General features: G+C 54.0%; 3 protein-coding genes across 3 annotated transcripts; 2 read left to right on the forward strand and 1 right to left on the reverse strand.

Annotated features, from left to right (window-relative positions):
* Positions 1-4,870: 4,870 nt before the first annotated feature.
* On the reverse strand, positions 4,871-5,221 carry HMPREF1541_05432 (uncharacterized protein; the record flags this gene model as incomplete). Its single annotated transcript, XM_008719772.1, has 1 exon — positions 4,871-5,221. One exon carries the CDS (start codon positions 5,219-5,221, stop codon positions 4,871-4,873), a length of 351 nt encoding a protein of 116 aa, XP_008717994.1.
* Positions 5,222-5,517: 296 nt separating this feature from the next.
* On the forward strand, positions 5,518-7,402 carry HMPREF1541_05433 (tRNA pseudouridine(38-40) synthase; the record flags this gene model as incomplete). Its single annotated transcript, XM_008719773.1, has 2 exons — positions 5,518-5,723; positions 5,773-7,402. The coding sequence occupies 2 exons, from the start codon at positions 5,518-5,520 to the stop codon at positions 7,400-7,402; spliced, it is 1,836 nt and encodes a 611-aa protein (XP_008717995.1).
* Positions 7,403-8,392: 990 nt separating this feature from the next.
* Positions 8,393-10,665, forward strand: HMPREF1541_05434 (uncharacterized protein; the record flags this gene model as incomplete). Its single annotated transcript, XM_008719774.1, has 6 exons — positions 8,393-8,509; positions 8,560-8,728; positions 8,777-8,913; positions 8,969-9,407; positions 10,034-10,399; positions 10,457-10,665. The coding sequence occupies 6 exons, from the start codon at positions 8,393-8,395 to the stop codon at positions 10,663-10,665; spliced, it is 1,437 nt and encodes a 478-aa protein (XP_008717996.1).
* Positions 10,666-13,666: the final 3,001 nt, after the last annotated feature.

Genomic DNA, 13,666 nt, shown 5'->3' on the forward strand with positions numbered 1-13,666 from the left:
ATTAGGGTTCACATGACGCGCATGGCCCTTCTTCTTGCGGTGTCGGTCTAAGGCACGACGCTTGGAGAAGCTCCAGGGGCAGGGCCGTCCGTTCACCAGAATATCACATTTGAAGGGTTTGTCCTCCACGGCGTCCGGCGGGGCGATTGAGGCAGCACTAGAGACAGTCAGAACACCCGGTCTCTGAGAGAGGTCGGAGACAGTGGATTACTTGTTTGTCCTCAAACTCGCCTCCGCAAGCTGTTCCTCCACCAGTCGATACCTTGTGTTGGCATGCCCCGCGCCGAAGGTGGGCCCAGTTGCCAAAGCCGGAGCGATTCGTGGGTATTGACCTTGAGTGACAGTTATAGGCCGGCTCGTCAGCACCGAAGAGGTCTCGTGATCGGTGCCCTCATGGGTAGGGTCAGGTGGTGGTGGGGAGTCCGATCGGTCTTGAATTCTAATCAAGGCGAGATGGCTAGTAGTACTATCGGTTGGCAGCAACAGGGCGTTGTACTTTGTTTGGAAGCCAGAATACGTAGCAAATACATCTCGGCGTTCCCAGTTGAACGTGGTGAAGCAAAATGTCCAGAACGAGTCGAAATCGAGAGAGTTGGATCCATGTGGGGAAGACTGCTGGTAGAGATCCCAGCAGGCATCAAAGGGAAGGGCTTGCGATTCCTTCGTGAGAGCAGAGAAGTTCTGCGGGTCTGGATCCAGATGGTACTCCAGCGAGCTGCTAGCTTGGGGCGGATTGGTACTCAGGCCGCTGAAATGGTCCCGCAGAGGTGCCCCGACGCTGATAAAGCGGGTTGGTGGTTGCAGTTGCGGCAGCTGAGATTCGAAGTATCCGCTTACAGTATCTGAGATCGGAAAATCGGCTCTGCCAGCGTCAACTGATAGCTGTTGCTCATATGCTACTTCGCCTTGCCAGTGACGGAGACCGTTAGCGCCTGCACTGCCACAGGCTCGATCATAGACAGGTGGTACTGTATAATCAAAGTCAGCCTTGTCTGCAAGAGGCACCGCATCGCCACGAGTGGGGCTTACTGCCGTTTGCACCAACTCTTTTGCTCGCCACCATCTTGCGATTGCGTGCCTCTTCCTCCGACTCGTCATTATCACTGTCAAAGCCTTGGGGGCTAGGGTAGCTATACCAAGGCCTTTCCGGCCCATCAGATCCAGACATCATGATGTTTGTTCGTTAGGCTGAGCACATCGTAAGTCACGTGAGTTTGCGCCTTTGACGCACAGTAAGAGAGATGTTAGAGGCCTGAGGCTGGTCAGAGAGGAAAAGTGCACGCGGCGCCATTTTGGGGATGCTCTCCCAGGCATTCGCTGTGGGTGAGTAGCCCTGCAAAGCAGTGCAAAGCCAGCATTTTGTGGCCCCGCGTTAGAGTGAGCAATGGTAGGCGTGTGGCCCCGAGATTCCATAGCAGGAGGAGAGGATGATTCGAGAGATCTCAAGGTAGCTGAATCAGGCACCAATGAAGCTCTCGGAGACTGTGGCTTGGTAGACTTGTGCGCGTTGCATCAAGGCACGTTGCCTTCTGTCGCCACCTTCCCAATGGCACACATCCTGCATTGCGCACTGGTAGAGCGTCATTCGCACGAAGTCAATCCTACGACTGCAGTTTTGGCGCGCTAAAGAAGACAGAGAAGACGACAAGCAGGCGTCGGCAATGCTTAGACGCTAGCAGTGGCTGGGGCCACAGACACGGACCGGGGTAGTGAGATTTTGGCGCGCGCCACGGATGTCCAATTCTGATTTGTGAGATATGGGCCACAAAATGGATATGTCCGCTTTGCCCAGAACCCTATGAGCAGATTCCCTCGTTGCCATCAATAGCGTGGAAGGGACTCACCCACTGAACCTATGCACTCGTAGTCGGTATGAAGTACAGTCGGAGACTCCTGTTGAGTTCGACCTGATCCCACGACTCCAACCGAACATGCCTCGTCCAAGCTTGCAAATGCTGAAGTGGAACTCCGGGTCTACTACCATAGCTCCTGTACGTCCATGCTTTCTTCACGCGCAAGAGCGAGCCGTTGTGAAGCAGCCCCGAGCAACGGAAGTCGGTTCTGCCAGACGGAGTCAGTCCCAACCTGTCTGAAATCGCCTTTTCACTTACCTGGGTAGCCTTCCCAGACAAGCCGTAAGCTTTGCGCAAGGCCAGGATTCCTGCCTCGGACAGTGTACTCCGAGATTAGAGACTAATCATGCAGCTATTGTGTCCGAGACAGCATCATGAAGATCCCGAGTTGATTGCTAGAGTCAAGCCCCGGCGCCGAATACGCTGACAAGCTGGCGCACCGGCCTACCCCTCCGCAATTCAATATCCTGCCAATGGTGAGGGTGAGGCGAAGAATTCGGTAAATGAAGGGTCTAACGTTCATTGTGACAACTTCACAGCGATTGAGCTATGTCGTAGTTGCTTGTGCTGGCTTTCAATAGCATGTGGTGAAGCTGGGAGACTGGCTGTGTGACCGCGTCTAAGTGACTTGAGATTCTGGTGGGAACCGCAAAGGTGTCCAGCCCTTTATGCAGCAGGTAGAAGCTCTCCTTAAGGTTAGATTCAGGTCTTCTTGTGGTCATTGAAGGCCGCCCATAGAGCCGGGAGCCTTAGGAAAGCATGTGGGCCGCCTAGCGCATGTCGAAGCACTGACTGATTGTAAAGCCACATTTCGCTGTTGTCCAGCCTTCTTAGATGTCAGTGGTGTCTCTACTGGCGCCCGAACGTCTAGCTCCGTCGTGACAGGACCCGATGACACCCTATGGTCAAGTCGAAGCTTTGTGTGACTGTGCTCGGCCCCCTGGAACGACCAGCCTTACGTCAAGTTTTACATAGGCGCCTCCGTGGCGGCCGACTGCTCGGCGGCCCTCTACATACATGACACAGCCATAGTATGTCTTATCGACCTAATCTTGCCTAGTGCACCAGGTGCATGATCATAGGTGCCAAAAGAGATCAGCTGTGGACCTGTTGATGACCTGGGAGTCGCCTTATAGTGGAAAACCGCGTGGTTACTTCACAAGATCCGAGGCGCATCGCTCCTAAACGGGCTGGTCGGTCTCTAAACCAAATCAATCGAGATAGCGGAGTTCTGACAGAAAGTCTATGGATATGGTACTTTCTACGACTTCCAGAAGCACCCTTGAGTAGTCATACAAGCAGCTGTCCCCTCCGAGCAACTTGACATCGCTTAAGGTCGACGAGGTCGAGGACCACCAACGCAATGCCCTTTTCCAACGATGTACGATTTAATGACGTTGCCGTTCCAATTCCAGCAGTATCGCTTAGCTCAAACTACTACTCCAGAACCTCTTGGTCTCCATCAACCTGCAGGTGGTTCTCCCGTACATGTCTCAGCCATGAGTCTTGCCGCGCACTCATGAAAGAGCACCCAGACGCTACGCATCGATAGCTTTTCTGAGCATGATGTGTAGTATGATGCCGTATCAGATCTCTCCTTGCTGCGAATCTGGTCTTACAGGTGGGACACTTGTAGGGCTTGGTGTGTCTCTTGTAATGCATTCTGAAGATGGTCAATCACAATTGCAACAATACCATTCATTTGCTTACCTAAGGTCACAGGCTCGCCTGAAACTGCTCTTGCATTCCGGCTCCGTACACAGGTAACGTGAGGAGCTTTTATCGTCTGGAGACGATCGCAGCCAGGCGGATGAAGACCTGCTTCTTTTAATATGGCTTCGGCCTAAATTCTCATTCGAAAGCACGGGATAGAATTGGCTTGAAGTGTCGAAAGACGCTCCCATCCAGTCATTGTATTCTGAGCATGTTGATGGTATACTGCTCGCTGTGTCTGTCTCAACACCGCCACCCCCGGTAAGAGATGTGTCCGGTATTAATAGCAGGCCATCGTTGCTATCATTGAATGTATAAATCTGTCCTGTTGCGGCTTCCAGTGAGTTCAGAGTAACCCATGAACTGGCGTACTGGTCGCAATAGAAAGGCGAGGGGTCTTGCGAGGCATGGACTCCCGCCGACAGCATAAATGGAGAGAAGATGTCGATGTTGTACTCGCCATTGACATCCATGCCGTTGGTCGCGGGTGCTTGTCCTAGTTAAGCAAGTTCCGAATTGAAAGTGAATAGAGAGACCTCTCCCCAAGGAGTCACTTCCGTATGATTTTGAGGAGTTGGATGACAGAAATCCCTCATGCACACCGGTTAGTGAAAGAGCACACTAGGACTTCTGGGAGTTGGAAGAGAGAACTTTCATGATATGTTTGTGCTGTGATCCACAGACAGAAGCATTCCACTTGCGAACTTGTGGCCCTGACCACGGTCTAGTTTCCTCCAATTAAATTACCAAATTCAGTTGTGGCCCTGCGCTAGTCTGTTTTTGTCACACCTTCGAGCAACTGGCATCGACTCTCCATAACGAGGGCCCAACCCGATTGCACATCATCCGAACGTACCACGTAGACGTTATAGTCTGGACTCGGCATGACCAGTACGCGCGCGCAGGCACAATTTAGTGGTGTTGCGTATTGTGCAATACCGAGGGCCACAAAAGCTCGGTGACGGAGACTGTCTCAAATCTATATTTTACTAGATTGCGAAACACGGCACATTAATCGCTAAACGTTTGATTCCGAAAGGCGTGATATCAATACCTTCGTGGGATTGGCTTTCCGTAAGCTCCAGTAGGAGGGGACTTATCAGGCTGGCACTCGAAGATGTCTGAGGATCCTTTTGGCAAGGCACACTGCAGTCGGCGCCTAAGGACGACTCACAAACAATTGCGAGAGCCTCGCTTGATTTTGTGAGCCCACATACAGCGCCACATTCCTTGCTCATCCAGATCGTTGGAGCCAACATGAACACAGAACGCGGCATATGGAGCCGGGTCGTAAGCTCGACCACCTATGACGAGATCGACATCGGGGGTTTCCTGCTGGCTTTGACGTATGGCTTGATACCCATCTGGGCGACAATGTTGATTGCATCGTCGACATCCTCCTTCTGCAGTCCAGGAACACCGCCTATGCAAGAACTGACCAGGCCGCCAGCAAGCCTCAGACAAACGAGATAATTGAGAAGCTCGGCGTAGACGCTAATGACCTTCATAGGACGAGAGACATTCTCTTTGAAGAGCTCTTTGATGATCCTGGTGCTCATATCGAAGACGGCATTTGATCCTGAGCCACCAGCAGAGCCAATGACATACTTCACGCCATGGTTATGGCGTGCCTTGACGAGCTCACCGTAGCCCATCTGATAGCCCGCCGGTGAGGCTGCAGAGCTTGCACCTAGCCTTTAAGAGCTACCGGTAGGCTCGCTGCTGTCGACAATAAGCTCGGAGGACTCCGTACGTCGGAGCTTGGTCCAGCTCCGAAGACGCCAAGATATTATGCCAAGCAAGTGTGGTCTGACGAATCAGGCGGTGAATCTGGATGAGCTGCGGGGCAGGATTTTTTGAGGTTTTGGAGTTTCTGCAGGCTTGAACCACTGGTAGCTTACTCGAGCTGCTTTACTCTTGTAGCATTATTGATGAGGCCTCTAATTTCAATATGTCCTCAAGCAATCCTTCGGAGTCTGCTATATCAGCACAGGCGAGCTCACACCCTCAGAATACCTCGTCCAGCAGGTCTTCCGAGAGAGGAAATCCATCAGAAGATCGACGATCGCATTCGAACAATTTTTCGAGGGGAAAGCACAGCCGTGGTCGAGGAGGTCGTCAGGGCAAGGCGAGAGATCTGGGGCGGTCGGACTGGAGGTGAGTAAGCTTGAGAGAGAGCAGGCATCGCAAGACTGACTCGGCTAAGCAAGCAGAAAGGTGACAAGCGGCAACGGAATGAGGATGAGCAGGCAGCGAAGCGACAACGAGTAGATCGGGGCGATGCTGCGCTCCCGGTCTACGCTACCAAGTTTGCCGAAGATGAGCTCAAGGCGGAAGAGAGGAAGCCAAAAAAGAAGGTTGCGGTCCTAATTGGATATGCGGGTACAGGCTATCGTGGCATGCAACTGGCGCATGATCAGAAGACCATCGAGGGCGACCTCTTCCAAGCCTTCGTGAGAGCTGGAGCGATCTCTAAGAACAATGCCGACGATCCCAAGAAATCCTCTTTCGTTCGATGCGCAAGAACCGACAAAGGTGTCCACGCTGCCGGCAACGTGATCAGCCTGAAGCTGATTGTGGAGGACGAAGACATCGTGAAGAAGATCAACGATAACCTTGTACCCCAGATTCGGGTCTGGGGATTTGAGAGGACCAACAACAGTTTCAGCGCCTACCAGCTCGTCGATTCGCGCATCTATGAGTACTTGATACCATCACACAGCTTCCTACCCCCGCACCCACGAAGCTTCATGGGTATGAAGTGCGAGTCTTGGGCCAAGAAGAAGAACGACTATGAAGCATGGAAGAGTCGGCAAGAAGAGGTCGAGGGATACTGGGAGAAGGTGGACGAAGAAGTCATCAAGCCAATCTTAGAGGAATACGATGAGCATACGAAAAGCGTGCTGGAGAAAGCCTTGTTTCTTGAGAACCAAGAGCAAGGAGATGGAGCTGCTGCGCCGTCGAAAGAAGTGAGCAAAGATGCCAAGGGCTCAGACACCGCTCATCCCGACACAAACTCGACATCAGAAACGCCAAATGAGAAGGACACAACTACTGAATACAAACCGACCAGGTCACCAGCCATCTCGGAGGGCACTAAGCGCCTGCGACAAGCCTATCTACAGGCGAAGCGCGCATATCGGATCCCAGAAAAGCGCCTCGCCCGTGTAAGAGACACGCTGAAGTTGTTTGTCGGTACTCGCAACTACCACAACTTTACCGTTCAGAAGACGTTCAAGGATCCGTCATCAAAACGAGTCATTAAGTCGTTCGTGGTCAATCCGGAACCAATCCTCATCAACGGCACCGAGTGGCTCAGCCTCAAAGTTCATGGCCAAAGCTTCATGATGCACCAGATCCGCAAGATGGTTGGAATGGTCGCTCTCATCGTCCGATCGGGTTGCGACCCTCAGCGGCTGGTGGAGAGTTTCGGATCTGACCTTATATCTATACCCAAAGCCCCCAGCCTGGGTTTGCTCCTCGAACGACCGGTTTTCGATTCGTACAATAAACGTGCCAAAGGCGACTTTGGTAGAGATGCGCTAGACTTTGATAAGTACAAAAGCGAGATGGACGACTTTAAGCAGCGGGAGATCTATGAGCGGATGTACCGGGATGAAGAGCAGGACAACGTCTTCGGCAATTTTTTCAACCACGTGGACGCTTATCCGGAGTCGACATTCCTGTACGTGACTTCTGGTGGAATTGAGGCGACCAAGGAGAAGACTGAGGGGGGTCCCAACGTCAAAACAAGTGGCCAGGCTGGTGCTGAAGTGGATGACGAGAGTGACGACGACAATGGTCCAGAGAACGACAAGTTGGGTGATGAGGGCTGAACGCACGAATCTTAGACAGAGCTGCCTGCCGTTGGCAATGGTAGACACTGTGCTTAGCGAGCCTGCTTAGTTAGCTGAAGTGACCTTGGGATTGTGCCAGGTTATGATCGACATGTGAACAGCAGCTAAAGCTTGTGCTGGTGGGGGTCTGATGACAGCGTGCAGCAGATCGAAGATGTATGTAGGCTTACCGTGCCGCGGCCGTGAGCGGCTTCACACCAAGCAGGGGCAGACGCAGACTCGAGGTCCCTTCCGCTCACAAATAGAACGGTGGGAAGCTCACAAGCAGTTGGTACAGTGGTACGGGAGGTACCTGAGCTCGTGGGAGCTTATAGATGCCTGCCAGCTCATCAATTGGCCGAGTACCTGAATCTTGAAGCCGCAGCAAGTTGCAAGCCCTCTTGGCCAGTGAGGATCGTTTAGGCGTCAGCTGCGAGTAAGAAAGCTGCCAAAACAGCCGGCCGTGGTTGGTGAAGAAGAGAGTTCGGCATGCAAGCTTAGGGCGAGCTTTGGGCACCAGATCCCGGGCCACGAGCTGTTATCGGCGTGTCAGACCAAGTTCATGGCACTTGCCTGGCCGTGAACGGCCTACGAATAGCCAGGTATTCTAATTCAAATGACATGGCTGAGTGCCAGGCCTAAGTTTGGCTTCGGCTGCCCCTCGTTTGGAGGGCTCCTGCTCCCCAAAACAGTCAACAGCTCTCGCAAGCTCTCTCTTTCTTTCCTTACCACAACCCGCCGCCAACACCATCCCACAACAACCATCTCCTCTCCTCTCCTCCCGACTCTCGCGCAGGCCGCTTGTACTCTCAGCACCAGCCCCTGCATTCTTGCCCCATGGCATCGACTATGTGAATTACCTGTTTTGGAACGAATTTCTGTTAGTTGCGGCGACCGACCGGGCCAAGCGTGTGTGGGCACCCTCCGAATGGGCCAAACTTCGTCGCCGTGACTTTGTTCAAACATTGCACTCTTTCCTCTGCGCAGGCAATGCCGCCCAAACCAGCCCTCACAGGCTCTTTCCAGGTCTCGACCGACGCCGAAAATGAAGTCATCTGCCCTCTCGCGAACCAAGATGGCTCACCCTGTCGGAAGAAGTGCATCGGAGTGCGTCTCGAATCCTAAGCGTCCACGTTTCAAGGCTAACAGCGCTGCAGGAGAAGCGGTATCGCTCCATGCAAGAGCACATTCGACGTGCACATCCCGATTATTACATTCCAAAGTTGCCGGCCACGGAAGAATCCTTTCAGCTTATGATCACAACACCTCCCACCCATCGTCCTCCACAGCAGCCTGCCGCTGCGGTTCCTCAACGACGAGGCCCTTGTATGTTGGTACCTCGAATATCATTTTACAATGCTAAATAGCATACAGCAGATGCCAGCGAACACGGCCCGCTACTCGGCGAACTTGATACTCTGGGTGGGACCGTCCCGCTGACGGGTCAGCCGCCAGCTGCAGCAAATGCCGCAGTCGCGTTGACCCAACTACACCAGTGGGAGTCTGACTTTGTGAGTATACAAGAGAAGTATTGTCGTCGCACAGGTCGACTTATGCATATTATAGGATGTCTATACGGATGCCGAACTCATCAAACGCGATGTGTCTGGCTACGATCTGCCATCGATCCGCGCGCAGTTCGATGAAGACACTCTCCCTGCCTTCCAGGCTGCCCGTCAACGTGAACTCTTGCCCTCGATATTGCAGTCACCTACCAACCGATATTCTTCATTACCTCCATTCCAACGACGCGACAAAATCAGCCGGTCCCGCAAGCCATCCATGGGCGAGAATGCGCGGAAAGGCAAGCACGACCGCGGCAAGAGCAAGGAGTTCTCTGCGAAGGAACTCTCCCGACGACTCAGCCTTGAAGGCCGGGTCAAGGCCATGTCTGCCGAGCCTCCCGCTCTGGCATGGATGCAGGGCAAGCGTTGGGAAGACCTGATAGAAGCGGCGGCCAGTGCGACCCCAGAAGCGGATGATGACCGAGATCTCACCCCTGTAAGTCAGATGGCATTTTTCGATTGTCACCTGTTCACACCTGTGTTCACACCCGTCTTTACATGCTGTTGCCAAGAGATCGAGCTGGTATGAGGCAAGGTATACTACGGGAAAGCGGAGGATGTTATTGTCTGGAGCGTCGTTGTCGTGGAGCGTTGTACACTTATTGTCCGTCCCTTGTTACCATTATCACTCTATCTGTTTACTACTATTACGGACGACACCACAAAGAACCATACCCGGTTATGACGCCAGATTACGAAACAGATGAAAAAAGACCATCACAGGGGTATGGTATGTATTGTCGCTGGCCCGTGAGGGAATAAATGAACGGCGAAGAAAAAGAATCGGGCGATCGGTCTCAGCTCGGAACGGGTCGGCTCCTCTTGTCCTCTGGGCCTACGGGCTTGGACAGGGGGGGAGGCCGCGAGGGAAAAGTTTATGCACCTCCCGCTCTCTCTAATTAATGTGTACACTGGGCGGGGATCTCGCATAACCCAGCCTCCTCATTTTCCCTCATTTATCTGATTTGGTTTAGGCTATCGATAAGTTGACCTTGCTAACATACCTTGGCGTGGATACAGATGCCGCAGGACTCTCCATCAGCCTTTCCGCCGCCCATCACGACAGGCCCATCCGGTCATCGACTGTCTGCATCCGCCGCGGAGGGTGGGGGCACTTCATCGAAGCGATCGTCACTACCGCCGGGCTTCCGGCCCCTAGGTCATCTGCAGCAGCAGTACAACGCGAATCCATCTCCGCTGCAGCGAACGTTGACGCCACCACCCCCCGATCACTTCGGCCCGCATGATGCAGAACCGTTCCCGTCGGTCGAGTCTCTCGAGTCGGCGGGATCGGGCCACAACTTCCACATCTCAGCATCCGGGCTGCCTACGTCGGCGTCCTCCAATGACAATACCAGTCCGCTAATGCGGGCACGCAATTACCAGCATTCGCAATCGTCTTCCTTTGGTAGTAAGGCGGACACATTGGAAAGTAAGTGATACATCCTGGTCGCGTCTTGCATGAGAGAACTGACCCAACGATTCAAAGTCTTGTGTGCCTCGTGCTCGCGGCCGTGGCGGCTGTCGACGGCATTTGCGTGCACGGAATGTATATGCGGTGTATGCTCAGATTGCGTCGGCCAGATCATCTCTAGTCCGGTTTTTACCCAACCAGGCTTTGCGCCGACGCGCCGCGGGTGCCCCCGCTGCGGAGTCATGGGAGGCAAGTGGAAACGATTCAACCTCGACTTTCGATGACAAGCCACATCCATCAAAACTGACATTCGAAGCCGCGCGGAACCAAAGGTGAGACATGATCCTGACTCCATCTTTCCCGTCGGCGACGTATACCACTCGTAAATGCACTGGGCATGGTTCACATGCACCGAAAAGTGAAGTGATGTATCGCGCAAGAAAAATCGAGCGATTGTCAGAAGAAAATTGGTCAACGAGCCAATCGCCTGATGCTTCCACGCGGCGTGCACCGGGCATGGCGAACTACGTCTAGAAATCCCGATGAAAGGAAGAAGAGAGATTGGACGGGCGCGCGCCGCTGACAGGCTAGCAAAGCCTCATCCTCTACGATAGACGGTTAACGGGGCGAAGCTAACGAGGTGAAAACGACGTTGGACAAGGGCCGAACTGGAACAAGGAGTCGGACAGGGAGGGGAGTTGAGGTGCTGGGTGCGCCACTAGCGCGGGTGGGGTACGGCCCAAGCGAGACCTTAAGCCCTGGAGCGCGCCCCGACGCCACAGCTTCCGGGCACTCGGCGGCTCAGCTGCAAAAGCATGATTTCATCATGACTCTGGAAGGACTCTGGGTCAGGTGCGGGGACTGCTGTAGACATGACTGATGACTGATGCCGCCCACCTTTAACTGTGCCCTGCGAGTCTGGTTGGAAAACGGCTCAATGGACAAGGGCAGGATATCCCTCTGCGCCGTGTCGTCCATGCGCGGACGGCGTCGGCAACCCGGCTGCAACGGAGCCTGAGTCAGCTTGGCACATGCAGGAAATTGAGCTGACTCCGCTTTGCGCAACACGGCCTGTCTCGGCGCCTTGATTGGCGGACTGCGACGTCAACTCTCAAGGAGCATGTTGTTGTCTGGGGTATCGGTACCTGCCACGATCGACAAAGCATGATGCGATCCTGATGAGATGAGGTTGATGAGATGAACCTGACGACCTGCGGGGCTTTAGCGAGGACCATGGAAATGGCGCTGCTCAAACTTCAACATTTCAGCGTCGGCGTTCAGGTGCGGGCGCGTCAACGCGATCAAAGACGCCGTATTGACGGCGAACAAAGAGCGAAACAACCAACGACATCGGTAGTTCGACAGCGAGGACGGCGTTCGAGTCGCGGTCGATATAGACTTCGCCCACAGCCAGTTGCTTCGGCGCCCGAGCTGGCTTCGGTGTACCGCGGTGTTGGAAGGGTTGTTATCCATATAGACATCTACCAAACGTGCGACATCTGACGGGATATAGGTGCCTTCACTGGTATAGTATATCCTTGCCATTAGTGGTTACATTGCTTCAATGGAAGCGCCATCTCGCCTGCCTCCAGTGAGCACAGACCAGTTGTGGCACCTCGCTGGGGCCGGGCTTTTTCTGGCACGTCTAATTTCGTGCATGAAGCGTGATGCGCTTGTATCAACACCATTGCCTTTCAAGCGCGAAAGGTCCTCGAAAATAAGTTGGTACTGTACCTTCAACAACCGTTCCTCTGGCCATCAAGGCCATCCCTGGCACGCTCCCGCCCACGCTGGCGACACACATGTGCCAACATTGAACGAACCACTCAATAAACAGGCTTTTCTCATCGCGCCGGCTTGACCTGCCGCGCCGAAGCCGCGGTGCGGGGCTTCAGCTAATGATATCTATACTCCACCCACCAGAACAGCAGTAACGTCAAGGTGCGGTGCGGCTAGCCCTAGCCTGGCACCGGATCCCAGTCAAAGGCCCCGAGAGTTCTGCATGGGTGTCCGCATTGCTATCGGCTGCCGCTGCACTGTGCGCACAAGTAAGAAAAACCGCAGGAAGTTCTACGTTATCAGAATTGGGGATGTACATCCGACAGAAACTTACATGGGAAGCCCGCGATCGGCTGATGGTCATTTTTCCATGGGCATACCAAGCCCGAAGAAAAAGCTGCATGCAGGTTATTCTCCGATCGGTGCACTTGGCATGAGCCCGTCAAGCGAGAGCGCTGTTCCTCGTACCCATCACGGTGTGCGGGTCCCACGGGGATAAATAAATAGCCTGTGGGTACGGAATATGGCAGATATTTAATGAAGAACGTGGAATAAATGCCTCGGCTCCGCTTGGTGCCGACGGCTATGTACGATGTGATGGGATAGGGAGGGCCCACGGTATACAGGATCCGGCTTCGGTGTTGCGGAAGCAATTGATTGATGGTGCGCGGGAAATGTTTTTGCGGGTCACTGGGTACTGAAAATAAACGCAGATAGGGAGCCGAGGCCAAGAGGGGGACGAGAAGAGGCTCCGGCAGTAGATGCAGATGAGTGGAAGGAAGGCCGAAATCGCTATGATGACGCTGATGTGTAAGAACGCCAGACGGGGGCCGTATTGAACGCCTTCTTTTCGTCCACGTGCAAAAAAGAAGAAAGGAAGAAAGAACAGGCATATCTCTGACAATTGGAGGCAGCCGTTCGAGGACCTTGAGTGCCTGAAGTGCCTCACGCCGGAGCGCCTCCGAGTCCGGATTACGTGAAAATACACAAGTACCGATGCCGACGGAACTTCAGTCCGGTATGAATACCGTACGATACTGCCGTCGCCATTCCCTACACACCTTCCTACGCATCTCGCGGGGCCATGCATCGCTCCCATCATCATTCGTATGTTCGCTACGTAAGTCTATTGCTTCTCACCCTCACCTCACCGCTTCCCTGCGTGCGTGCGTGGCCAAGGCCGCCGCCCAGCCCCCGCGAGCCACATGGGGTCGTCTGCGTGCCGAGAAGCGAGTGTGCCCCCTCTCCCCCGGCCCCTGGGCTTGGGATCGCTTGGGGTAGGAGAGGAGGGCAGTGGGTGTGGGTGTGTTTTGAGCCTGGTGCAGGACTTCCGCTGCGCCGGTGCGAGATACATGGACTTACGGTGGTTCGGGGGGAGGGAAGTGAAGGGCCTGACTATCACGGCTCGCTCGCAGTAAGCGAGGAACAACACCAAACAAAGCAGAAAACAGGGGCCATCGGTATCTTGTCTATTGGATTCATGAACTGATCTCATACGCTATGGTG

Source organism: Cyphellophora europaea, assembly GCF_000365145.1.
Source record: "Cyphellophora europaea CBS 101466 unplaced genomic scaffold supercont1.5, whole genome shotgun sequence".
Taxonomy (NCBI): Eukaryota; Fungi; Ascomycota; class Eurotiomycetes; order Chaetothyriales; family Cyphellophoraceae; genus Cyphellophora; species Cyphellophora europaea.